General features: G+C 40.7%; 5 protein-coding genes across 5 annotated transcripts; all 5 read right to left on the bottom strand.

Moving 5' to 3' along the window:
* Positions 1 to 3623: 3623 nt before the first annotated feature.
* Positions 3624 to 7752, bottom strand: cenatac (centrosomal AT-AC splicing factor). The gene is made up of 11 exons (XM_061071090.1): positions 7516 to 7752; positions 6583 to 6749; positions 6391 to 6489; positions 6233 to 6299; positions 6005 to 6067; positions 5594 to 5661; positions 5373 to 5487; positions 5250 to 5280; positions 4705 to 4806; positions 4212 to 4344; positions 3624 to 3980 (listed from the first exon to the last, which is right to left on the bottom strand). Exons 1-11 carry the CDS (start codon positions 7630 to 7632, stop codon positions 3857 to 3859), a joined length of 1086 nt encoding a protein of 361 aa, XP_060927073.1. The 5' UTR covers positions 7633 to 7752; the 3' UTR covers positions 3624 to 3856.
* Positions 7753 to 8638: 886 nt separating this feature from the next.
* LOC133001498 (zinc finger protein 892-like) lies at positions 8639 to 10726 on the bottom strand. Its single transcript, XM_061071089.1, has 2 exons — positions 10501 to 10726; positions 8639 to 9891 (listed from the first exon to the last, which is right to left on the bottom strand). Exons 1-2 carry the CDS (start codon positions 10670 to 10672, stop codon positions 8927 to 8929), a joined length of 1137 nt encoding a protein of 378 aa, XP_060927072.1. The 5' UTR covers positions 10673 to 10726; the 3' UTR covers positions 8639 to 8926.
* A 579-nt stretch (positions 10727 to 11305) lies between these two features.
* On the bottom strand, positions 11306 to 13670 carry LOC133001495 (oocyte zinc finger protein XlCOF6.1-like). Its single transcript, XM_061071084.1, has one exon. The coding sequence runs from the start codon at positions 13442 to 13444 to the stop codon at positions 12257 to 12259; it is 1188 nt and encodes a 395-aa protein (XP_060927067.1). The 5' UTR covers positions 13445 to 13670; the 3' UTR covers positions 11306 to 12256.
* Positions 13671 to 16334: 2664 nt separating this feature from the next.
* LOC133001491 (gastrula zinc finger protein XlCGF26.1-like) lies at positions 16335 to 19332 on the bottom strand. The gene is made up of 3 exons (XM_061071078.1): positions 18977 to 19332; positions 18744 to 18872; positions 16335 to 18618 (listed from the first exon to the last, which is right to left on the bottom strand). The coding sequence occupies exons 1-3, from the start codon at positions 19152 to 19154 to the stop codon at positions 17252 to 17254; spliced, it is 1674 nt and encodes a 557-aa protein (XP_060927061.1). The 5' UTR covers positions 19155 to 19332; the 3' UTR covers positions 16335 to 17251.
* A 1985-nt stretch (positions 19333 to 21317) lies between these two features.
* LOC133002169 (zinc finger protein 567-like) lies at positions 21318 to 24033 on the bottom strand. The gene is made up of 3 exons (XM_061071934.1): positions 23862 to 24033; positions 22850 to 22978; positions 21318 to 22730 (listed from the first exon to the last, which is right to left on the bottom strand). Exons 1-3 carry the CDS (start codon positions 24031 to 24033, stop codon positions 21517 to 21519), a joined length of 1515 nt encoding a protein of 504 aa, XP_060927917.1. The 3' UTR covers positions 21318 to 21516.
* Positions 24034 to 25932: the final 1899 nt, after the last annotated feature.

Genomic DNA, 25932 nt, shown 5'->3' with positions numbered 1-25932 from the left:
ACCAATGCTCCAGCCAATGCTAATCGCCAGGGAAAGCTTGTGAAAACCATGATGGATTTCGCAGATATGGGTTTTTGAGCTTGGAATGTCATCACAAATCCTTTTAAGCTTTTATTTAATTTGGTTAAATATACACAAAGCCTTTTTTATCTTTTTATGTGTCAGTTTTTGACCCACTATAGCCTCATTGGAAAGAATGACACAGAAAGGAAAGTTCCTGCTGATACTGACTTCTTGAACTTTAATTCTTATATCTTACACACCAACGGCCCAGGGGAATTTAAGGTCTTGCCCAAGGACACTTTGCCGTGCCGATTGGAGGATCTGGGAATCAAACCATCGACCCTCTGCACCAGTTTCTGCCTTTAACCTCTCAGATTTCTTAACGCACGGATGCCATCCATCCTGTAACAATCATGGCTACTTTACCTCCAGTACACAACATCCACATTTATAGTCTTATTCTTCTTTTATGTTGTGTATATGTTGCACGTTTTGATGCACTACTGATACACTTCGGAACCATGAAAACTAATTTTTATTCAGTCAAATCTGAACTTGAAAGAGAGAGAGAGGGTGACAGAGAGAGAGAGATGGTGAGAGAGAGAGAGAGTGAGAAAGAGAGAGTGAGAGAGAGAGACAGAGAGAGAGAGAGCGAGAGAGAGAGAGGGTGCGTTGGTGAAGACACATTTGTCATGTGTAAGTGAAGCGATCAAAATAACTCATGAGTAACATTTGTGTTCTGCACATTTTGATAAAAGTGAAAACTTCACCCTCATAAATTTAATTTAACACAAAACATAAAAAAAGTCGTTCCTACATCCTACAAATTATTGTCAGGTGCTTATAATAATAATAATAATCATTATAATAGTAATAATAATAATAATAATAATGAAAAATCTCCAAATTCATTCAGTAAAAATTATTTATTTAATACAGTGAATATCTTGAAATTATCTATTCCACAGTGAAAATGTTGGACTCTAATTTGAAAAATCTTCACATCTATACAGTTAAAATGTTTGATATTCAGTATGTAGGTAGTCCTGAACATAGGCATATCAGTCTCTCTCTGAACTTATTGAGCAAAGTGTTTCTACAGTACTTTGAAGTATCCTGAAATTATCTATTTACTTTAATTTGAGGTCTCCAAAAATCTCCAAATGTATACAGTAAATATCACATCATCACCACAGCACCTGCTGATACAAAGCAACACCTGAATAGCACCAAGGATTTTACTAATTCAGTGCAATATTAAGTCAGAGCCTTTTTCCCCCAGTGTATTGATCGGGTTTTCAAAAATATATAGAGATAATATTCAATGTCTGAAAGATGATGAGAATCTAAATAAATGATAGATGAAAGCAAAAATATTTGTCATATGAATTTTGATTATAACCAGCATTACAACAGTCCAAGCAAACAAACTATCTACAACGGCCATTGCACCAGTAAAGCAAATAATAGATTACTATACTTAAATACAATTTCTAAACTGGTCATGATTCACCTGTGTATCGATTTTTGTAAAGATCGGTCAATGTGAACACGTTCCGGGGGTCTCGGGGGGCACCGTTGAGCCATTTTGCGACGCCCATTGAAAATTCCTCCAGAATACGTACATTTTCACCACTTTCTAATTTTCTGCAAATTTTGGTAAGAATTAGAGCATTTTAAAGCCCTCAAAAAGCCAATTCATTTGCCTGAATAATAATAGTAATCCTTACAATTTCAATAGGGCCTCATCTGTCAGTGCCTGTCAGTGCTCGGGCCCTAATAATCAATGTGTTTCACTATAAAAGAAAATAATGAATAAAACATCTGTTTTTCCCCTCAAAGGTCTGAACTCACACTTACTCCATCAATCACATTATTAGAAAAGGCATGATTATGAATATTAGTTTGTAATGGAGAAGGGGGCTGAGCGAGGTTGGGCTTCATGAGGGGGGAGATTTCAACCAGCTGAGCAAACACAATCTCTGTGATTTATGAAGCCACATGTGAACTGCTAATGGTCCAAAGTGAGTAAGGAGCCACGATCAGCTGATTACTGATGAATATACAGCACCGAGCGGTGGGTGGGTGGTCTGACACACAGATACAGAGCTGTCCCAGACTCTGCTTTCATTTTAATCAATGATAGATTCTGTATCACTGTTTATACCTCCCCACAAAGCTGTAGCTATATACATTCATATACATCACGTTGATATCTGACAGCAACCTGCAGTACAATCATATTTTGCAGTGCATGAGCCTTTGATTGTGTCTGTATCATAGTCTGTGAACAGAAAAGAGAGAAGAGAAGATGAAGTATGTTCTTATACAGGAAGTAGTGAAAAAAGTGTAGGATGTGAAGCCTCCTAACTTTAAAATATCTTTGTGTGATTTCACTTCTGACGTTCACCAAATTATCTAAATTACCAGTGAATGTTTTATGTCCCAGATTTAGGTGCAACTATATAAATGGCCACTTGATGGCAGTATTGGTTTTGGAACATGCAGCTCACGTCAGAGTTTAGTGAAGGCAAAATCTGCATCAGTGCATCTAACATACTTCAAGAAATCCAATACTTAAAGTTAATTCGTAACAAATACTAGTGCAAATACTGCAAATTTTCATTATACTTACTCAAAGATATAGAAATGTAATGGTGTCAGCGTATGAAGAACGATAAGATGGCAGAATGCAACAAGGACTGTAATGTCATCATGTTCCAGTCAATGTTTGTGTGTCTGCTTATATCAGAGCTATGTGTGGTTCAGACTCTGACATTTGCATTAAATAAATAACAAAACTAATTTAATTTCTTTGAAACATTTGGTACTGAATTTATTTACACATAAAATTATTTATATATACACATTAATAACCTAAAGCTTTGAGAGTTAAAGGCCGTTCTCCTTAACCACAGATTTACGATTACATCGAGACAAAGCAGAGAAATGTTCTGTTCCTGCTTTCCTGTTAAAATCAATATATTACATTGGATTAAGAGATTCGTAATATTTTTTCCAGATTCCTCTTCAAATTCAAGAATTCAAGATTGAATACATGAAGTAGACAGGTATTAGTGGAAACCAACTTGACTTCATAAAGTTGCGATTTGTGTTGGGTAGAGTTAATAACGGGTGAAATGTATCTGAGACATGGGAATCAGCAGAACCTTAAGTTAATCAGTGGCTAAACATTCCTAGTGTCCACAGGCGAGTCGTCCTCCAGTCTGTAAACGATCTGTCCTGTATCTTCTATGTGGTAAACTGTGGCAGAGACATTTAATATGTTGTTTAAACGCTCCAAACACATAAATAACAAACATTTTGTTTACTGCGTCCATGTTTACTTCCACATTCTGACTTCAAAGCACGTGAACACACTGAAGTCAGAACAGCAACGACTTCACAGGTGGGGAAACTGGACTTTCTGAGGAGGATGTGAATGCACGTGTCTGTTTCCTGTTGACGTGTGGACTCTTCTCTGAAAACACAGCAGGTGCCTTTGTCAGAACGGTGTCTTGCGCCCCCTGCTGTTCACATTGTCCTCACAGTTCAGAGAGCCGTAGTAAAGTAACTTTAAGAGTCATGGACTTGGTGGAAGAATGTGGACAGGAAACTAATTTCATTAGCTCTTTTTATACAAAATATACAATCACTGTTAACATAATACGTTCACCAGTGCCCATTGGGTAAATATGTGGAATGCCATTATGTTATAAAGAAGTGTTTTGACAAAGGTGTCTATCAAGGCAGGTACAAGTCCTCAGAGAAATACAGTAGAAAACCTCATTCACCTCCTGCAAACTATATGAACTATATACACATCCCTTCACTCAGGAACTCACACTCAGTTTTAAGTGCCGTCAGGGTTTGTCAGCTGTCCAGATGTTTTACTTTTCTTTGACCCATCTGAGTTCTGCTCCTGCTTCCTCTTTGGTCTCTTCTTCTTCTTCCCTTCTTCGTCTCTGAACTGGTCCCTGTTGTGAGAAAGAAAAAGTTTGCCAAGAGTACTGAAGTTATGGTACATAACAAAAAGAGGACAACAGATGGAATGTTTGCTTTGAGGCCAACTACGGCATATATACTACAACGACGAGGTTAAAGCCTGTGAGTGTGTAAAATGAATGTTATGGAGTTATTTGTTTTTTACAATGTTTACAACTCTTCTGTAGGACTCTTATGTGAAGTGACGGGTTATGTGATCTCACCTGGACTGCCAGCGCCTGCCGCTGTTCCACACTCTTCCAAAAGAGGGAAGCCAGTTTGCGTCAGTCTGTGAGCTGTGATCAAAGTTGGCACCAACTCTGTTCGGGGGAAGCTTCTTCAGCTTCTCTTGCTCCTCTGGCAAAAGACAGATGAGATCATTTTCAATCATCAAATTCATTTATTTTCATTCTACACAAGTCTACAAAGATTAAAAGCTCTGCATCACTGAGACGTGAGAAGATTAAAATGACCAGTATTATCAAAATGTTGATACTTAGATACCATGATTAAAAAATATATATATATTAATCTGATTTCACATTTGACACAGACACAAAGTCACTTAAACATCAAAACCACAAGATGAGTGATAAATAATAAAAGCTACCATGAGTAATGTCACAGCCTTCAGTAACACATGATCTGTCCGGTCTCATGGAAATAATTAACAAGGAAATAACAAACGGATGATAAGTAATTCAAAATGACTCCTACTCTGTTTGAGGAACCCTTGGAGCGATGGGCCGATCTCTGGTTGTGCTTTAGCCCCAGAGGGCCCCTCCAAAGGATCGTCCTGGAGCCAAGGTGGGACTCCGCCTACAACACAGTCAGAACACTTTTCACTACTGGAGACACAGGGTTTCCAAGCTTTAAAACATGGGAAACACGATAAGATTGTAATTACTTTGTTGAATGAAAGGTACATTCTTTTCAGGATCATACAGGATGTTTTGTAATGTTTTCAGAATAATAATAAACCTAATATTAATTAAGACAAAATATACATTGACACCACAGCAGTCAAGTCGTCTGGAAAATTGACTTTTAAAAACTTGAATTCAAAATATGGGTTTTTAAGGTTCATAATAATGAGCAAATGTGATTTCATATTAATTAAAAAATGAGTCAAACTAGAAATCTTGTCATTTTTTTTACACCCAGAGGAGACACCCCAAATTATTGCATTTCAACGATTTATTATTGGACTGATACAACTATAGAGCTTCAGTTTAGATACTGAAATTCATGCATCACTGTACCTGTGTGAACATTTCCTCTGTTTGCTGAATCCTGTAACAGACATCAGAGGAGGTCATTGTGTTTGTGTACAAAAGAAAGCAGTCACTCATGAAAGACTTTCTGACAGACGGGTGTCCTTCTACCTGATGGCCGATGAAAGTCAGGCCCTGTCCCGCTGCCGCCCACGGTGCTTTGACCATTGACTTGAAGAAGCTGCTCCCTGGCTGCCGGTCTGATCCCTGAGAAGTAAACTGCGAGCTGTTCCCAGGAGAACGAGGTGAACCCACAACAAAGGAAAGTAATTCAAATTATATTGAGGACACTATGCAAAGAGAGGATATGTCCCAGGCAGACAAAGTGTTACCTGACAGAATCCTCCGCAGACATGTCTGTGCCATTGGGTCCATTGAACGACTCCAGGTCTGCTTCACGCTGATAGTGATTCAGGAAATGCCAACAGTGGTTCACAGGGGAAGTCGGACCACTAACCATCTTCATCTCAGCTTTTATCATCACATTCCTCACACACTACTTTGCCCCAAATGTTAACACAACATTATCCCCCCCCCCCCCCCCCCCCCATCTCCATCTAATTATAACCATAACCTGAAACCAGTTAGTCATTAAACCACCCTGACCTCCAAAAAACACAGTTAAAAAGATTTTCAGTTACACAGTTAGGACTTTTCTCATCTTACATACAACTCAAAACCACAAATAGCAACAGTCAAGGCTGTAGTGATGGATACTGCCACTGCATCCCTGGAAAACCAACCTCTAATAGAGACTGAAGGACCTCTTGACGTTGCTTCTCCTGGGCCCGGATATGATCAGCATGCTTAAGCCATGGAAAGAAAAAATTGATTTCCGTGAACAGATTTCAAGTTCGGGTGACATTTCTTAGACACTTTTTAGGAATGCTAGTGGCAGTGTCAGAGACTGCCACCACTGCTGTAGACTGTATTAGTTGTCATTAAAGATAATGTCAAGTGCATTAGTGTACCTGTTTAATGAATTCATCCTCCTCCTCCACAAATGATTCCAAAACTTGTGGCAGCTCAGCTTTAAACCTAAACAAAAGCAAACAGTGATCCATGAAGACAATCTTTTATTTTCCCGAAAAATCTTTATAATATTGACTTCTAGCTCTCGGAGAACTACCTTTCAGTTTCCTCCTCTGTGATGATGACCTTGTCTCGAAGCTTGGGGTCGGCTTTATTTTCCCACCAGAACTTGTGTGTATTCTTCCTGTGTGCTGGGCTGAAACCAAGTCCATTTGAAAGGTCGATCATGCAATTTTCATTTTACAAAAACCAATAAAAACAAAATAGCAGTTACTTTGATCAAACTTACGTGGCCATGTGTTCCAACAAGCCTCCATGCAGCACCGTCATGTTGCCGTCTGTAACATTTCTGTCTACTTCGAGCCCACAGCAGTAGCACCAGAATGTCTGCGGATGCTGGCTGCAGTCAAACTTTTCTACTTGGGGCTTTTTGAGTGTGCGGCGAGCTTCCTTCACCTGGTACACAGAGAATGGAACATACACAGGAAGCATAGATAAACATGGTGGTTGGACTCTAGCTCTGATTAAATCTGAAGCCGTCTACTCTAATACTACAGCTCTGCAATAAACCCTCAATTCATAAAGGTTAAATGTTGATTAAGTCACTTCTTTGTCTGTAATTTGCTTTGTTGTTTTTATCACAATGGTTTTTAGTGTAGTATAGTTAAATTCACACAACATAAATTAAAAGATACATGAATGAAATGTTAAAATGCATGTGTGCTTGGGTACAAACATCATACAACCTTGTATGCATGTATCATGAGCAATACAGGAAATACAAGGTGGAATTCATGAATAAAACAAGTTAGATCGTATAAATGGACACTGCAAATATTTGTGTGAAATAAATAATCTAATAGTGCAACTCTGGATCCTTTTAAGGTCGCATAGTTATTAGAGTAACTGACCAACCTGAACACCTAAGCTTATGTGTTTACATGAGAATATAAATTACCTCATTTCACTTCTCTATAATCTACTGTTGGTCAAATTGTGAGATGTTTTTAATGGCTGGTCCCCAATGTCCCTGATGCAGCTCATAGTGGCCATTTTGTGGACTTAAAAGTCAACATAAGACAGAAGTGACGTTGTTGGCTAGCACCAGCTGCTAGCATCAGGGCTAGCATTCATGTAGATCCACCAAGTGGCGGAAAATAGAACGAATGTCACTGAAAATATTCAGCATCAGCCCGACCCCCTTTTAAATCGAACCACTTACTTTCTCTAGGAACTTGAGGAGAACCACTCTCAATCGGCTCTGGTGACTTTTCCCGAAGATGTGTCCCTTCCCGGCGAATGTAGTTTGCCGACACACGGCACAATAATGAGGAGCCATTTATACAGAGTATATTAGAGATGAGGTGACGCAGGAACCGAGCTAAAGCCGAACCGTTCTGTTTATTAATCTCATTGTTTACTTGTTGGTTAAAAGCAAATCCACACTTACAACCGGATATCTGGTCCAGAACGGAAGTGGTTCCGTCTCGATATGTTTCCCCCTTTAAACAAGCACGATATTTCGTTCCCATTTGTTAAATCATGTGTCGTACAATTCCTGTGAAAAATATCGTATTCAACTTATTGGATTATTTTACTTCCAATCATAAATTTCCACTGTTCATATTACAACTATCTTATCTAGTTCCTTGTGTTTAGAATATATTATGCTAATTTGTCAGTCTCACTGATATCAACCCCTTGATGTCTTAAAAAAATATCCCACCCCCCCCCATAAACACTTAGATCCCTCTGATTTCCAAGTAAAAGTATATGTAGTATTCCTGCTTAGTTTCTTTCGGTAGACTGGCAGTCTAAGCTGTTGTCTGATGGAGCTGCTTCGTTACAAATCAAAAGTTTCACATTGAAGGCTTTTTTACGAAGATGAAAGCATCAAACATCTGCATTTAAGCTTTGAAGGTCACATGATGTTCCAGGGGTAATGGTTTTAACATCTGAGTAAACTGTAAATTAGTTTGTTTGTGAATATGCTGTGTTGCACGGGAAAAAAAGATCAGGTCCCAACCAGAATTTTATTGGGCACTGATGACTACTGTATGTATAGTTGTTTCAAAGATATGGAAAAACAAGATGTGCAGGACTGCTACAATTAATAACAGTGATGTTGCCTTCGAACAAGTAAAGACTGAATAGAAAAGACAGAGGACTTTAGAATTAAAAACAAAAGACTCTCCAGCTTGTATTTTTAAGATGAGCTAACACATTGTTAAAAGTTGCAAACTCTAATTATTATTATCAATTTCCAGTTTAGATTCAGAGAAAGACCAGGTGACCGAAAGTGAAATACTGTCTTTATTTTTATATCTTAACATTTCAATAGCTCATGCTGAACACGTTATATTTTTAAATAATTTTCACTCTTACACAGTAGAGATTCTAAACAGGTTTGTGAACGTGATGATATGACATGACATCTGGGAAACAAGGCAAAGATGCATATGTAATGTTAAACGATACAATAATATCTGCACCATTACTCACAAGTATACTTAATAATCTGCAAGTTATGCTTTAGTAGAACAGGAAAACGACAAAAGGCGATAAATAAGCTGTTCAAGTTGAATCCCAGTTTCAAGTTTTGAACTTTTAGGAGCCACTCCACACAAAGTAGTTCAGCTCTGTTGATTTTCCCCAGCATGAGTCCTTCTGTGTAATCTTAGCCCCGTGTTATGAGCGAAATTCCTCCCACACAGGTTGCACGTGTACGGCTTCTCCCCTGTATGGACTCGGGTGTGGATTTTCAATGTTGTGTTGATAGCAAACCTCTTCCCACACCAAATACATTTATAAGGCTTTTCCCCTGTATGCACCCGGACGTGATTAGTGAGAGACGAGTGATGTGAAAACTTATTACCGCAGAAGATACAGCTGTACGGCTTCTCCCCCGTGTGAGTTCGGTTGTGCCTCCTCAGGTCGGCTCTACGGGTGAAAGTTTTACCGCAAGTGACGCAGTTGTGCGGCTTCTCGCCTGAGTGAGTTCTCATATGACTGATGTGGTTTGATTGACATTTGAACCCTTTCCCACAGGTGCCACATTTAAAACGTTTTTCACCAGTGTGGGTCCTCGAGTGAAATTTGAACTTTAAGAAATCATTAAACTCCTCAGAGCAAAGCATGCATTTGAAATGTTTGTTCTCTGGTGTCTGATGTGAACTCGCATTGTCCTGGTGTCCTCTTTCAAGGTCTCTGTCTTTGGCTATGTGTGAGTTGTGAGAAAGCTGATGGTCACTGTTTAGAACTGATACGCCCGAACCCCTTGTGTAAGATTCTGATTTCACTTGTGTAGCTGCAAAGTGGGTCTGCAACTGTCTTTGTGCTGCATTCTGAATTTGGTGAGGGTCCATTAGCAGAATCTGGTCTTCAGTGTAATCACTTCCCTCATGTGCAAGTCTTAACAAGTCAGTCTCCTGCTTCAGTACAAGCTGCTCTCTGTCCCGACTGGAGCAGAGTTCCTCCGCATCCACGCTAAACTCTGACTCCCCTTGGCTCAGGGTGGAGTTCCTCTTCTGGTTACAGTCACAGAGCCTCTGTTGGCCCAGGAGAACCTCCTCATTACAGGAAGATGACTGAGAGACGTCTGAAGTGGACCCAAAAAGAAGCACATAGTCAGTAGGTTAGAGGAGCATCTCTGGAAAGCTATGAATCCCCCAGTGGTGTATTCAAACCCATTAGTTGAGCCCTAGGAGTCATATTGTGAGCTGTTTCACTGATTCATGAATCAATAACTAATGGACTCCGTGAATGACATCAGGTTTTCACCTGTGTCCGATTGTTTGTTGGGTTGTGACGATGATTCCAAAATAAAGTACTGGACCGACCACGAAACTTGGTGGACGGACGTCGTATAAATCTGAACATTTTTTTGAACATTTTGCAGATTCAGAATTCTTTTTTTTCGTCAAACATAGCAGGATAGGACGGTTTTTTAACATTTAAGATTGATTTCTCAGAGAATAATTCATGGGTTGCTGTGTAGAATTGTGTAGTGAATTGATTTGAATTGTTTCATGTGTTGCGATTTTTTTTTTGCAGCGTGTTTCTGTACCTGCATGTGCTATGAGTTGCAGTGCGTTCAGGTCTCTCGGCCACCGTAAAATACAGCGTATATATAATATATAAAAAGAAGATGGAGTCCTGTCAGCATTTAATTCACCCCCTGTCATCAGTGGACGGTGATGCTACGAACCTTTCTCGGGTAGTTTAGTCTCCAGCAGTCTCCGCTGACGCTCGATCTCCTCCTCGTAAACCTGAACTGTTTGTTCGAAGACTCCTAATATCTCCTCAGCGGCAGCGATCAGTCGCTCACTCACAAACTTTCTGAAACACGGAACCGACGACATGTTTAATCCTCGGGACATGAGATCGACCACAGCTGACGAGCCGCTGGGATTTGCACACAGCTGCGACTCTTTGTTTACTTCCGCCAGGGGTGGGAAAAACTACTTCCGGAAAGACAGGCGTGCTTCTCACTTAAATAAACGCGCCCTCTAGCGGGTGTTTAACGCAAGAGTTTCAATAGCGGCTCCCAGACTGAGCTCCGGAGATTCTCCGCACCTCCTCTGGACTCCAGTGCCTATCTGAAAGAAGCTATAAGAAATTAGAACTAAAAAACAGTCATGTACTCTACCGAACTCCTCTGCATCATGTCTGTAATAATCAGCTCGGTATGTTTAATTTGAAGTGGATATTTAACTTCCTGTCTCTTTTGTTGATATCATTCTAAAACAAAGTATTCTTCAGTGTTTTTCATGTATCGTACTTGTTTCAATTCAATCCAGCAGCACCAAGTTACACACACTTATGGATGATGGTCCTCTAAATGTGTAAGATGTTTTTCCTCAGGATCACCTGACCACATCTTTTCACCCAGTTTAATGTTTATGTTCAGGAGTTTTTTGTTAATTTACAGACAAACACAGATTCAACGTGTGACAGACATAAAATACAACCATGATGATTGAAGAAACTTTAATGAACTGCAAATGCACTGAAGTATTGAATACACGTAGTACAAAAGAATAACCATTTACAGTGACAGTCAGTTTGGACTGTGTACACATAAACAACATATTTTCTTCTTTTGTAATAGAAAGAGAAAAGAAAAAGTGAAGTCATCTGATAATCTGCACAACATACTGTGTTATAATAAATCTCTGTACCACAAATATATCAGATTTTTACATCTTGATCCACAGTCTTTCCTGACACATTGACAACATCTTTCAACATTTAGTGATAATAAAATATCCTGGATCTTTTTACTTAATCAATTGATCTCACCCCCGTCCCCTTCCTGCACCATTTGGTATAAATTGCTGATAAATTAATAGACAAAAAGACATGGTTGAAAACATCACTTCCTTTACAGATGTAAATATCAATGACAGTCACATGAAGAACAGAAACGTGGGCACTTCAGCAAATGTTGTTAACCATGTACTGCATCAAAGATATTGTGATTTCTCCTCAATGGGATATTTTCCATTCAGTTACAGAGATGCAGCTAATGTAAATGTAGACAATCTCTCGTGTAGATGTAAGTGATGAACCTGGATTTAGTTCAATGCTTTGTGAAGTTATTGAAGTCTGCTACTCATGAGTGGTAATGGAACTTCATAAAGCATTGAACTACAACAAGGCTCCTCACTTTTTTGGTCCCCTGGAAACATTTCCAGAGCTGTTTTCGCTTACTGTTGTGTCACTTATTAATGATTCAATAACTATGTTACAACTTCATTGACAACACTTGAGCGAATCTTATCCCTCTCGTGTTGCCATGGTTTGGCTTCTCAACTGGATGTATTCTCCTGTGGAGTTTGTATAAACTGACAAGTCAGAGATCTTTCCATCTTTACAAAATATCTGTTTCACAATGTGTGAGTACTCCAATGTTTTGTTAGAAGTGATTTGATAACAAATCTTTCCCCACAAGTTTTACAGGGTTACGACTCCTCACCTTTATGGCTTCTCATGTGGACTTTCAACCTACATCCACGTGTAAAACTTTTGCCACAAGTTTTGCAAGAAAAAGGCTTCTCCCCCGTGTGCGTTCTCTCGTGTATCTTTAGGACATCTCTAGTTGTAAAACGTTTCCCACAAGTTTTGCAAGAAAAAGGTTTCTCGCCCGTGTGTATTCTCTCGTGGACCTGCAAATTCACTCTAGTTGTAAAACTTCTCTCACAAGTTTTGCAAGGAAAAGGTCTCTCGCCCGTGTGCGTTCTCTCGTGTCTCTGCAGGGTATTTCTTACACTAAAACGAATCCCACAAGTTTTGCAAGAGAAAGGTTTCTCGCCCGTGTGCGTTCTCTCGTGGATCTGCAGGGTATTTCCACGCATAAATCTTTCCCCACAAGTTTTGCAAGAATAAGGTTTCTCGCCCGTGTGTATTCTCTCGTGGACCTGCAGATTCATTCTAGTTGTAAAACTCCCCCCACAAGTTTTGCAAGGGAAAGGTTTCTCGCCCGTGTGCGTTCTCTCATGTCTCTTCAGGGTATTTGCACGCATAAAACTTCTCCCACAAGTTTTGCAAGAAAAAGGTCTCTCGCCCGTGTGTGTTCTCTCGTGGACCTGCAGGGTATATTTAGATGTAAAACCACTCCCACAAGTTTTGCAAGAAAAAGGTCTCTCGCCCGTGTGTGATCTCTCGTGGATCTTTAAATTTGTGCTAGTTGTGAAACTTTTTTCACACATTTTGCAAGAATGCTGTTTCCGCCCTGTGTGGACTCTCAGATGTGTTTCTAGTGCTGACTTGTAACAAAATCTTTTTCCACAGGTTTTGCAAATATATGGTTTCTCACCTCTGTGCACCTTAAGATGTTTGCTTAATCCTGACTTCCACTTAAAGACTTGTAAACAAGTGTCACACTGGAGATCTTTTTTACTCTGACAGATATCTGGCACAATCTTTAACATGGTAGTGCTACATGCAAGGTTACTGGGACTTGTCCTCCCTTTTGCTCTTGTGATGACATGATGTCCCTTTTCTGATGCCTGCTCTGGATTTTTAACTGATTTTGAGTTTCCATGCGGGCCTCCTTTAAAATCTTGGCTCTGAGCTGAGCTGTGGGAGAGGAGCTGGTTGTCACTTGGTTCTGGTTCACTGTGGTCACTTTCCATGAAAGTAGGATTCATCAAAAGGTTATCTTGATCCTCCTGCTTCAGTACAAGCTGCTCTACTTCCAGACCGATGCAGTGCTCCTCCTCCTCTTTAATCTGTGGAGGTTCTGGCTCCTCTTGGTCCAGAATGGGGTTACTCTCAAGGTTCCAGAGCTGCTGGTCAGATGGAAACTCTTCCTCATTAAGAAAATGTTGCTCTGGGAGCTCTAGAGGAGACAATAGACAGAAGTAGGTAGATGATAGATTAATGATAATAAGAAGTGTGTGCAATTTGGTGCAGATCCAAGCAAAAAAAAATCCAGATCGAGTGAATTTAAATGTGGTTTCAAAAGGAGACAGACCGATGCAGTGCTCCTCCTGCTGCTCCTTAATCTGTGGAGGTTCTGGCTCCTCTTGGTCTGGACTGGGGTTCCTCTCCAGCAGGTCAGCAGGAAACTCTTCCTTGACACAGACATGTCGCTGTGGGAGCTCTGGAGGAGACAATGGACAGAAGTCATGATAAAAGAGCCCATGTGTTTAGACGAGCAGGGATTATAAGTGTGGTGTATAGTTCGCTAACTCAGCTGATACAGACCTATTCTCTGCAGCTCTACTACAGGTTTCAAAGTTACATCCAGCAGTCTGCGCTGACGAGCGATCTCATCCTCGTACTTTGCGACAGTCGCTTCAAAACATCCAAATATGTCTTCAGCAGCAGTGTGTAACCTCTCGTTGATAAACTGTCTGAAACTCAGGATTGTTGACATTTCCATTCGAACACTTTAGCCAACTAACTTCTCCGAGAACGAAGCGAAGACCGAATACGGAAGATGGCGACTTGCTTTTCTTCTGCCGACAATTGTTATAAACGCAACAAAACCACGTGTGTAGTAGAAGAGTTGATCCGAAAGCATTTAGCCGAGTAGCATCAAGTTCTGTTGGATGTTAGCATAGCGGGCTAACAACAGTACTTCTTCTACGAATAATGGTTGACAAAGTTCCGGGCACATTACTGCCACCTTCTGGATGGAGTGTGGCAAAACAGATTCAGGACTAAAACATTGAATTCTCCTTGTAACTCCGGCATCTATTAGAGCAGTGGTTCCCAAACTGTGTGCCGCGGCACACTGGTGTGCCGTGAGGCAAGTCCAAGTGTGCCGTGGGATTTTGTGACAACCATAGCCTACTGCAATATAGTATACAACTATACAAAAATAATTATTTTAATTTACTAAATACTACTTTGAATGCACTCATTCCATAATACAGAGGCAAACTCTTTATCTAAAAACTATTTAAAAAATCCTCAAAGAGGATCCCACATTTCGCTCTTCGCGCAGTGGCGCAGGTGAACACAACATTAAAACATAAACAAGAGGGAAAATTGAGCGCTTTCTCGTGCGGAGCAAACCACCAACCACCAGTGCAGAGACTGCCGAGTCCGACAACCCCTTTTGGAATTTTCACGTGAACACGCTGTCCCTCATAAGGACAGGCTCGCGGATGAGAGCTGGTGCGCCAGGCTGGCTTACCTTGCAGACATATTTGGGCATCTCAACGAGTTAAACGCCAAGCTTCAGGGCAGGAATGAAAACATTTTATCATCCACAGACAAGATTCGGGGCTTTATGGGCAAACTGACCCTGTGGCGCGAGGCTTTGGAACAGGGCTCCATGAACATGTTCCCGCTGGCATCAGCTGCGCCACAGGCAGCCAGTGAGCGCGCTATATATGCCGAACACCTTCAGACCTTAAAAGAGAGGTTTGAGCGCTATTTTCCACGTGTGGCGGACATCGAGGACAATGACTGGATCCGAGACCCATTCAACCAGGAGTCCGAGTCCTCAACCGAGAAGCTCACTATGAAGGAGAGAGAGGAGAGCGCAGAGCTCCGTGCGGACCGCACGCTGAAACTGAAATTTAGTGAGCTCACACTCGATCAGTTTTGGTTGGTTTGTGCATCAGAATATCCAACCATCTCCCACCTGCTATCGACCAACTTCTTCATTTCCCCACCACCTACCTGTGTGAGTTGGCGTTCTCCACTCTTGTTCACATGAAGAACAAGACCAGGTCACGGCTCTCTGTTGAGCAGGACTTGCGAGTGGCCCTCTCCTCCGTGCCACCAAGGATTAAAAAAATCTGTGCGCCCCGACAGGCACATGTGTCCCACTGATTTGTTAGTAGGCAGAATATTTACAAAAAAAGCCTGATTCTAAATGTTACAGTTATAATTTGTGGGTCAGATTCAGGACCATGCAGCTTTCTCATGGACAGTTCTCTGCTGAATTTCTGTTTCCTTTGCCTCACCTGTCTGGTTGAAATGGGTGTGTTTGATTAAGCCCAATTTGATAAAGTTTAAATATTTTTGTGAAGTATTTTGTTAATAAATATTTCATGAGTAGAATAGTTGTCTTGGTCACATCTTATTTGGCATTAGTAAATAATTATAAACTTAACAGATAAACAGATGATATTAGTGATAACACGTGTTATAAGGCTATTTTGCACAATAGGTGTGCCTTGAAATTTTTATTTGTCCTTTGGTGTGCCTTGGGCACAAAAAGTTTGGGAACCACTGTATTAGAGATATAAAAACAGTTCTGTACTCTATCGAACTACTCTGCAACATTTCAGTAATATTCAGCTCTGTCTGAATAATTTGAAGTGGATATTTAACTTCCGGTCTCCTTTGTTGATATCACTCTAAAACAAAGTATTCTTCAGTGTTTCCATGTATCGTACTTGCTTCAATTCAATCCAGCAGCAACAAGTTACACACACTTATGAATGATAGTCCTCTAAATGTGTAAGATGTTTTTCATCAGGATCACCTGACCACATCTTTTCACCCAGTTTCAGGGTGATGTCCATGATTTTTTTTTGTTAATTTACAGACAAAAAAATAACATAAAAAACAATCATCATAATTCAAGAAACTTTAATATACTGCAAATGCACTGAAGTATTGAATACACGTAGTACAAAAGAATAACCATTTACAGTGACAGTCATTTAGGACTGTGTACACATTAACAAGAGATTTAATTGTTTTGTAATAGAGAAAAGAAAAAGGGAAGTGATCTGATAATCTGCACCACATACTGTGTTCTCATATATTTCTGTACCACAAATATGTCAGAATTTTACATCTTGATCCACAGTCTTTCTTGACACATTGACAACAACTCTCAAGTTATAATAAAATATCCTGGATCTGCCACTTTAACTCAATCAATGTCTCTCACCCCCGTCCCCTTCCTGCACCATTTGGTATAAATGGATGATAAATTAATAAACAAAGAGACATGGTTGAAAACATCACTTCCTTTACAGATGTAAATATCATAATAATCACATGAAGAACAGAAACGTGGGTACTTTAGCAAATGTTGTTAACCATGTACTGCATCAAAAATATTGTGATGTCTCCTCAATGGGAGATTTTCCACATTCAGTTACAAGGATGCAGTTAATGCAAATGTACACAATATCTCTTGTGTAGATGTAAGTGATGAACCTGGATTTAGTTCAATGCTTTGTGAAGTTATGGAAATCTGCTACTCATCAGTGGTGATGGAACTTCATAAAGCATTGAACTACAACAAGGTTCATCACTTGTTTGATCCCTGGAAACATTTCCTGAGTCGCTTTCGCTAACTGTTGAATCTCTAATTAATGAATCAATAACTAAGTAACAACTTCTTTGACAACGCTTGAGCAAATCTAATCCCTCTTGTGTTGCCATGGTGTGGCTTCTCAACTGGATGTATTCTCCTGTGGACTTTGTATAAACTGGCAAGACGAAGATCTTTCAAACATTTTACAAAAATATCTGTTTCACTATGTGTGGGTGATCAAATGTTTAGTTAGAAGGGATTTGATAAAAAATCTTTCCCCACAAGTTGTACAGAGATACGACTCCTCACCTTTATGGCTTCTCATGTGGACTTTCAAGCTACTTCCCCATTTAAACCTTTTCTCACAAGTTTTGCAAGTAAAAGGTGTCTCGCCCGTGTGCGTTCTCTCGTGGACCTGCAGCTGATATCTCTGAATAAAACTTCTCCCACAAGTTTTGCAAGAAAAAGGTTTCTCGCCCGTGTGCATTCTCTCATGTTCCTGCATGTTATTTAAATGCTTAAAACTTTTCCCACAAGTTTTGCAAGAAAAAGGTTTCTTGCCAGTGTGCGTTCTCTCGTGGACCTGCAGGTTTCTTTTCAGGCTAAAACTTCTACCACAAGTTTTGCAAGAAAAAGGTTTCTCGCCCGTGTGCGTTCTCTCGTGTCTCTGCAGGTGATTTCTCTGAATAAAACTTCTCCCACAAGTTTGGCAAGAAAAAGGTTTCTCGCCCGTGTGTATTCTCTTGTGCCTCTGCAGGGTACTTCTCTCGCTAAAACTTTTCCCACAAGTTTTGCAAGAGAAAGGTTTCTCGCCCGTGTGCGTTCTCTCATGTCCTTTCAGGGTATTTCTCTCACTAAAACTTCTCCCACAAGTTTTGCAAGAGAAAGGTTTCTCGCCCGTGTGCGTTCTCTTGTGGATCTTCAACGTTGTGCTAGTTGTGAAACTTTTTTCACACAATTTGCAAGAATGCAGATTCTCCCCTGTGTGGACTCTAACATGTGTTTTTAGTGCTGACTTGTAACTAAATCTTTTTCCGCAGGTTCTGCAAAGATGTGGCCTCTCATCTGTGTGCAGCTTCAAATGTCCATTTAATCCTGACTTCCACTTAAAGACTTTTCCACAAGTGTCACACTGGAAACCCTTTTTACTCTTGCAGATATTCGGCACAATCTTTGACATGGTAGTGCTACATGCAAGGTTACTGGGACTTGTCCTCCCTTTTGCTCTTGTGATGACATGATGTCCCTTTTCTGATGCCTGCTCCGCATTACTAACTGATTTTGAGTTTCCATGCTTGTCTCCTTTGAGATCTTGGCTCTGAGCTGAGCAGTGGGAGAGGAGCTGGTGGTCACTTGTCTCTGGTTCACTGTGGTCACTTTCCATGAAAGTAGGATTCAACAAAAGGTTATCTTGATCCTCCTGCTTCAGTACAAGCTGCTCTACTGCCAGACTGATGCAGTGCTCCTCCTCCTCTTTAATCTGTGGAGGTTCTGGCTCCTCTTGTTCTAGAATGGGGTTCCTCTCAAGGTTCCAGAGCTGCTGGTCAGATGGAAACTCTTCCTCATTCAGAAAATGTTGCTCTGGGAGCTCTAGAGGAGACAATAGACAGAAGTAGGTAAATGATATATTAATGATAGTTATGAGTGTGTGTAATTTGGTGCAGATCCAAGCAAAAATCGAGTGAATTAAAATGTGGTTTCAAAAGGAGACAGACCGATGCAGTGCTCCTCCTGCTGCTCCTTAATCTGTGGAGGTTCTGGCTCCTCTTGGTCTGGACTGGGGTTCCTCTCCAGCAGGTCAGCAGGAAACTCTTCCTTGATACAGACATGTCGCTGTGGGAGCTCTGGAGGAGACAATGGACAGAAGTCATGATGAAAGAGCCCATGTGTTTAGACTAGCAGGGATTATAAGTGTGGTGTATAGTTCGCTAACTCAGGTGATACAGACCTATTCTCTGCAGCTTTACTACAGGTTTCAAAGTTACATCCAGCAGTCTGCGCTGACGACCGATCTCATCCTCGTACTTTGCGACAGTCGCTTCAAAACATCCAAATATGTCTTCAGCAGCAGTGTGTAACCTCTCGTTGATAAACTGTCTGAAACTCAGGATTGTTGACATTTCCATTCGAACGCTTTAGCCAACTAACTTCCCCGAGAACGCAGCGGAGACCGAATACGGAAGATGGCGACTTGCTTTACTTCTGCTGACAAATGTTATAAACGCAACAAAACCACGTGTGTAGTAGAAGAGTTGATCCGAAAGCATTCAGCCGAGTAGCATCACGTACTGTTGGATGTTAGCATAGCTGGCTAACAACAGTACTTCTACTTCTCCGAATGATGGTTGACAAACTTCCGGGTACATTACTGCCACCTTCTGGATGGAGTGTGGCTCAAAACAGATTCAGCATTAAAACATTAAATTCTTCTTGTAACTCCGGCATCTATTAGAGATATAAAAACAGTTCTGTACTCTACCGAACTACTCTGCAGCATTTCTCTAATATTCAGCTCTGTCTTATTAATTTGAAGTGGATATTTAACTTCCTGTCTCCTTTGTTGATATAATTCTAAAACAAAGTATTCTTCAGTGTTTCCATGTATCGCACTTGTTTCAATTCAATCCAGCAGCACCAAGTTACACACACTTATGAATGATGGTCCTCTAAATGTGTAATATGTTTTTCATCAGGATCACCTGACCACATCTTTTCACCCAGTTTCATGTTGATGTCCATGAGTTTTTTGTTAATTTACAGACAAACATAGATTCAACATGTGACAGACATAAAATACAATCATCACAACTCCAGAAACTTTAATGAACTGCAAATGCACTGAAGTATTGAATACACGTAATACAAAAGAATAACCCTTTACAGTGAGTCATTTAGGACTGTGTACACATTAACAAGAGACTTTCATCTTTTGTAAAAGAAAGAGAAAAGAAAAAGGGAAGTCATCTGATAATCTGCACCACATACTGTGTTCTTATAAATTTCTGTACCACAAATATCTCAGATTTTTTAACCTTGACCCAAAGTCTTTCCTGACACATTGACAACATCTCTCAAGTTATAATAAAATATACTGGATCTGCCACTTCAACCCAATCAATTTATCTCACCCCAGTCCCCTTCCTGCACCATTTGGTATAAATGGCTGATAAATGAATAAACAAAGAGACATGGGTGAAGGCATAAATTCCTTTGCAGAGGTAAATATCTCTGACAGTCACATGAAGAACAGAAACGTGGGCACTTCAGCAAATGATGTTGACCATGTACTGCATCAAAGATATTGTGATGTCTTCTCAATGGGATATTTTCCACATTCAGTTACAGAGATGCAGCTAATGTAAATGTAGACAATCTCTCTTGTGTGGCTGTAAGTGATGAACCTGGATTTAGTTCAATGCTTTGTGAAGTTATTGAAATCTGCTACTCATCAGTGGGGATGGAACTTCATAAAGCATTGAACTTCTACAAGGTTCATCACTTGTTTGATCCCCTGGAAACATTTCCAGTGTTGTTTCCGCTAACTGTTGTATCTCTAATTAATGAATCAATAACTAAGTAACAACTTCTTTGACAACACTTGACCAAATCTAATCCCTCTCATGTTGCCATGGTGTGGCTTCTCAACTGGATGTATTCTCCTGTGGACTTTGTATAAACCTGCAAGTCAGAGATCTTTGCAACATTTTACAAAATATCAGTTTTGCGATGTGTTGGTGATCAAATGTTTTGTTAAAAGGGCTTTGATAACAAATCTTTTCCCTCAAGTTGTACAGGGATACGACTCCTCCCCTTTATGGCTTCTCATGTGGACTTTCAATCTTCTCCACATTTAAAACTTTTCTTACAAGTTTTGCAAGAAAAAGATCGGAACAGCCCCCAGCCTTATCCAAACATGACGCAGAGAGTTCTTAAACTGATGTCACGGCTCTTGTTTCACCTCATCGTAGCGCCGTAAAGCTAAAATGACAGTAAACGCAATCAAATTATTCAATAAAAGCCAAATACAACTTTTAAAATACACAAACATAACCACGTGAGACAAAGTTTGGCGAGTTAATGTGACTTAGCGACTCCTATTCCGCGCAACCTGCAGCAAAGTGAGTAGAACCAGCTTCCTTACCTCGTTCCGCTCTGTGAGGGGAAGTAAACTATAACCATTAGGTCCGTAAGGTTGTGAATTGCCTCTGCTGGCTTCCTGTCGTTCTTGCTTCTACTGTTCTTGTTTCGCAGCTGTACGGCAGGTGATAAATTTGCATTGGTCCAGAAGCGAGGGGTCGGGTGCGTTTATTAAAATGGTCAGCTCGTTAAAGCTACAGGTATTCATGTTAGGGGAGTCGCTACTTGTAAAAAGACAACAAATTACTAACTGAAATAACCCAATACATAGTTGAACATAAAGAAGAAAATAAGCCCAACCTAAATAATAGTATAAAACAGTATACATAAACTGGCAGGTTTAGCAGACAGCTACAAAGGTTTCTGGCCCGTGTGCGTTCTCTCGTGGATCTGCAGGTAATTTCTCCGAATAAAACTTCTCCCACAAGTTTTGCAAGAGAAAGGTTTCTCGCCCGTGTGTGTTCTCTCGTGTCTCTGCAGGGTACTTCTCAGGCTAAAACTTCTCCCACAAGTTTTGCAAGAAAAAGGTCTCTCGCCCGTGTGTGTTCTCTCGTGGACCTGCAGGTGATTTCTCCGGATAAAACTTCTCCCACAAGTTTTGCAAGAGAAAGGTCTCTCACCCGTGTGGGTTCTCTCGTGTCTCTGCAGGGTATTTCTCTCGCTAAAACTTTTCCCACAAGTTTTGCAAGAGAAAGGTCTCTCACCCGTGTGGGTTCTCTCGTGTCTCTGCAGGTGATTTCTCTCGCTAAAACTTCTCCCACAAGTTTTGCAGGAGAAAGGTCTCTCGCCCGTGTGGGTTCTCTCATGGACTTGAAGGCTAATCCTCTGACTAAAACTTCTCCCACATGTTTTACAAGTAAAAGGTTTTTCGCCCGTGTGCGTTCTCTCGTGGATCTTCAACTTTGTGCTAGTTGTGAAACTTTTTTCACACAATTTGCAAGAATGCAGTTTCTCCCCTGTGTGGGCTCTCATATGTGATTTTAGTGCTGACTTGTAACCAAATCTTTTTCCACAGGTTCTGCAAATATATGATTTCTCATCTGTGTGCACCTTCAAATGTCCATTTAATCCTGACTTCAACTTAAAGACTTTTCCACAAGTGTCACACTGGAAAACCTTTTTACTCTTGCAGATATTTGGCACAATCTTTGACATGGTGGTGCTACATGCAAGGTTACTGGGACTTGTCCTCCCTTTTGCTCTTGTGATGACATGATGTTCCTTTTCTGATGCCTGCTCTGCATTACTAACTGATTTTGAGTTTCCATGCTTGCCTCCTTTGAGATGTTGGCTCTGAGCTGAGCTGTGGGAGAGGAGCTGGTGGTCACTTGGTTCTGGTTCACTGTGGTCACTTTCCTTGAGAGTAGGATTCAACAAAAGGGTATCTTGATCCTCCTGCTTCAGTACAAGCTGCTCTACTTCCAGACCGATGCAGTGCTCCTCCTCCTCTTTAATCTGTGGAGGTTCTGGCTCCTCTTGGTCCAGAATGGGGTTCCTCTCAAGGTTCCAGAGCTGCTGGTCAGATGGAAACTCATCCTCAATAAGAAAACGTTGCTCTGGGAGCTCTAGAGGAGACAATAGACAGTAGTAGGTAAATGATAGAATAGTTATGAGTGTGTGCAATTTGGTGCAGATCCAAGCAAAAATCAAGTGAATTTAAATGTGGTTTCAAAAGGAGACAGACCGATGCAGTGCTCCTCCTGCTGCTCCTGTATCTGTGGAGGTTCTGGCTCCTCTTGGTCTGGACTGGGGTTCCTCTCCAGCAGGTCAGCAGGAAACTCTTCCTTGATACAGACATGTTGCTGTGGGAGCTCTGGAGGAGACAATGGACAGAAGTCATGATGAAAGAGCCCATGTGTTTAGACTAGCAGTCAAGTCAAGTCAGAATCAGAAGGTATTTATTGCCAAGTAGGTTTACACCTACTGTTGAGATATCTATGTTTTGTTCTTTATCTTATGACTATATTTTACATATATCCTGTGAATAAATATTAGCTGTATAGTCTATAGAATCAATAATACTACAACTGTTTCTTTTCATTGGAATGATGTATAACTTTTTGACTCAGACGCAGGGTCAGACACAGAGCACAACCACACAGAGCACATGAAAAACTCCCTGTTGGCCAAGGACACTTGGTCCGATTGGATTTTCCCTTACAAGTGAGATGCTTGCAAAATACTGCACTTTGAGAAGACAGTATACATCTGGCTAATTGCTGAGTTCCCTCAAGGAAAGAACCGCCTCTGTGTTGCACCCTGTGTCTTTACAAATACTGTGGACTTAGGATGAGGGGGGCTTCTTCTCGACATGATCCAGAAAACCTGGTGACGTGTCCGACAGAACCCCAGAGACTCTCTGTAAGTATTGTTCTTATACAATAAACGTATTACTGTGAAACTTTTGAACATTGAACTTGCCTAAATTATTAACCTTTCCCACTTGAACCTCGAATCTACGAACACGTTGTCTGGTCCGGATGGGACCGGGCTCAACACTACCTGGAATTTGCCTAGTTATTGGTGCATACAATGAACATAGAAACATAAAAACACAAATAAATACACCACACATAAGAAAAACAATATATATACTTACTCACTATTTACTTCTTATTTACTCACTTTTACTAATATTTAGACATTTATATATTTATAAGTGTGGTGTATAGTTCGCTAACTCAGGTGATACAGACCTATTCTCTGCAGCTTTACTACAGGTTTCAAAGTTACATCCAGCAGTCTGCGCTGACGACCGATCTCATCCTCGTACTTTGCGACAGTCGCTTCAAAACATCCAAATATGTCTTCAGCAGCAGTGTGTAACCTCTCGTTGATAAACTGTCTTAAACTCAGGGTTGTTGACATTTCCATTCGAACGCTTTAGTCAACTAACTTCTCCGAGAACGAAGCGAAGAACGAGTACGGAAGATGGCGACTTGCTTTTCTTCTGTCGACAAATGTTATAAACGCAACAAAACCACGTGTGTAGTAGAAGAGTTGATCCGAAAGCATTTAGCCGAGTAGCATCAAGTTCTGTTGGATGTTAGCATGCATGTCTTACAACTGTACTTCTTCTTCTCCTAATGACGGTTGACAAACTGCTTCCGGGTGCATTACTGCCACCTTCTGGATGGAGTGTGGCTCAAAACAGATTCAGGACTAAAACATTTAATTCTCCTTGTAACTCCGGCCTCTATTAGAGATATAAAAACAGTCCTGTACTCTACCGAACTCCTCTGCAGCATTTCTGTAATATTCAGCTCTGTCTGATTACTTTCAAGTGGATATTTAACTTCCTGTCTCATTTGTTGATATCATTCTAAAACAAAGTATTCTTCAGTGTTTCCATGTATCGTACTTTTTCAATTCAATCCAGCAGCACCAAGTTACACACACTTATGAATGATAGTCCTCTAAATGAGTAAGATGGTTTTCCTCAGGATCACCTGACCACATCTTTTCACCCAGTTTCATGTTGATGTCCAGGAGTTTTTTGTTAATGAGCGCCTATAGAGATGAGGTAAGGGGCTTGGTAACATGGTGCCAAGTGAACAACCTGTCTCTCAACTTCTGCAAGACCGAGGAGATGATCGTGGACTTCAGGAAGCTGCATAAGGGGGAGTCATAATCCCATACACATCGAAGGAGCCGTAGTGGAGAGAGTCTCCGACTTCAAAGTCCTCGGTGTGTTCATCACGAATGACATGACCTGGTCCAAACAAGCGGACTCGGTGGTCAAAACTACACAATAGCGCCTCTATTTCCTGAGGACACTCAAGAAGTTTGGCATGGCTGGAAAAACCCTGACAAACTTTTACAGGTGCACCACTGAGAGCATCCTCTCAGGCTGCATCACTGCCTGGTATGGTAGCTGCTCTGCTGCTGATCGCAAGGCCCTGCAGAGGCTGGTGAAGACAGCGGAGCGGATCACTGGCTGCCATCTCCCTTCCGTGCAAGGAATCTACAGCACAAGATGCCTGAGAAAAGCACGGAAAATCATCAAGGACCACAGCCACCCAGGCTGTGGACTTCTCACACTGCTACCGTCTGGGAGACGGTACCGGAGCATCCGAGCACGGACCACCAGACTTAAAAACAGCTTCTTCCCCCAGGCCGTAAGGCTTCTGAATCAGCAACACTGACCCTCTGAACAGTTACAATGTACATTCTGCTCCACCACCCATACAAATACACTTACTACACATATATTCATATTATTTAATTAAATATTCCCCCCGCTTCAAACTGTTGGTAAACTGCTGCTTCATTTTGCTATGTTATATGTTATATGTTAGCGGTTATATGTTTTATGGTATGTTATTTTTATTTTGTAAAGCCCTTGCCTGCCAGGTCACAAGATCAAAGGTCCCACTTACGACGTACTTACTACATATATATTCATATTTTTTTAAATTTAATATTCCCCTCTCCTTCACCCGGTAAACTGCTGCTTCATTTAAATATTTTTATATGTTATGTCAATTTTGTAAAATTTTTGTAAAGCCCGTCTACTGTGTAGATGCTGCCTGCATAGATGCTGCCTGCCATGTCCCAAGAATTTCACTGCTCCAATGACGGTCATTGCTGCATGTGACAATAAACTTTGATTTGATTTGACAAACACAGATTCCACGTGTGACAGTATTAAATACATTCATCATAATTCAAGAAACTTTAATAAACTGCAAATGCACTGAATATTGAATACACATAGTACAAAAGAATAACCATTTACAGTGACAGCTATTTAGGACTGTGTACACA

The sequence above is a fragment of the Limanda limanda genome, chromosome 5 (assembly GCF_963576545.1).
Source record: "Limanda limanda chromosome 5, fLimLim1.1, whole genome shotgun sequence".
In the NCBI taxonomy this organism is placed as follows: domain Eukaryota; kingdom Metazoa; phylum Chordata; class Actinopteri; order Pleuronectiformes; family Pleuronectidae; genus Limanda; species Limanda limanda.
The sequence above is the reverse complement of the archived record's forward strand: the minus strand, read 5'-3'. Positions and strand labels throughout refer to the sequence as shown.

Coding starts and splice junctions, on each gene's coding strand:
- cenatac (XM_061071090.1), bottom strand. CDS start 7,632: ATGGCTCCTCATTATTGTGCCGTGTGTCGGCAAACTACATTCGCCGGG. Junction 6,490..6,582: donor TTGTTGGAACACATGGCCAC/GTAAGTTTGATC, acceptor ACTTGGTTTCAG/CCCAGCACACAGGAAGAATA. Junction 4,807..5,249: donor CAGAGGAAATGTTCACACAG/GTACAGTGATGC, acceptor ACTGTGTTGTAG/GCGGAGTCCCACCTTGGCTC.
- LOC133001498 (XM_061071089.1), bottom strand. CDS start 10,672: ATGTCCCGAGGATTAAACATGTCGTCGGTTCCGTGTTTCAGAAAGTTT. Junction 9,892..10,500: donor GACTAAACTACCCGAGAAAG/GTTCGTAGCATC, acceptor GGTCCACTTCAG/ACGTCTCTCAGTCATCTTCC.
- LOC133001495 (XM_061071084.1), bottom strand. CDS start 13,444: ATGAATCCTACTTTCATGGAAAGTGACCACAGTGAACCAGAACCAAGT.
- LOC133001491 (XM_061071078.1), bottom strand. CDS start 19,154: ATGGAAATGTCAACAATCCTGAGTTTCAGACAGTTTATCAACGAGAGG. Junction 18,873..18,976: donor AGTAAAGCTGCAGAGAATAG/GTCTGTATCACC, acceptor TGTCTCCTCCAG/AGCTCCCACAGCGACATGTC. Junction 18,619..18,743: donor GCAGGAGGAGCACTGCATCG/GTCTGTCTCCTT, acceptor TGTCTCCTCTAG/AGCTCCCAGAGCAACATTTT.
- LOC133002169 (XM_061071934.1), bottom strand. CDS start 24,033: ATGTCAACAACCCTGAGTTTAAGACAGTTTATCAACGAGAGGTTACAC. Junction 22,979..23,861: donor AGTAAAGCTGCAGAGAATAG/GTCTGTATCACC, acceptor TGTCTCCTCCAG/AGCTCCCACAGCAACATGTC. Junction 22,731..22,849: donor GCAGGAGGAGCACTGCATCG/GTCTGTCTCCTT, acceptor TGTCTCCTCTAG/AGCTCCCAGAGCAACGTTTT.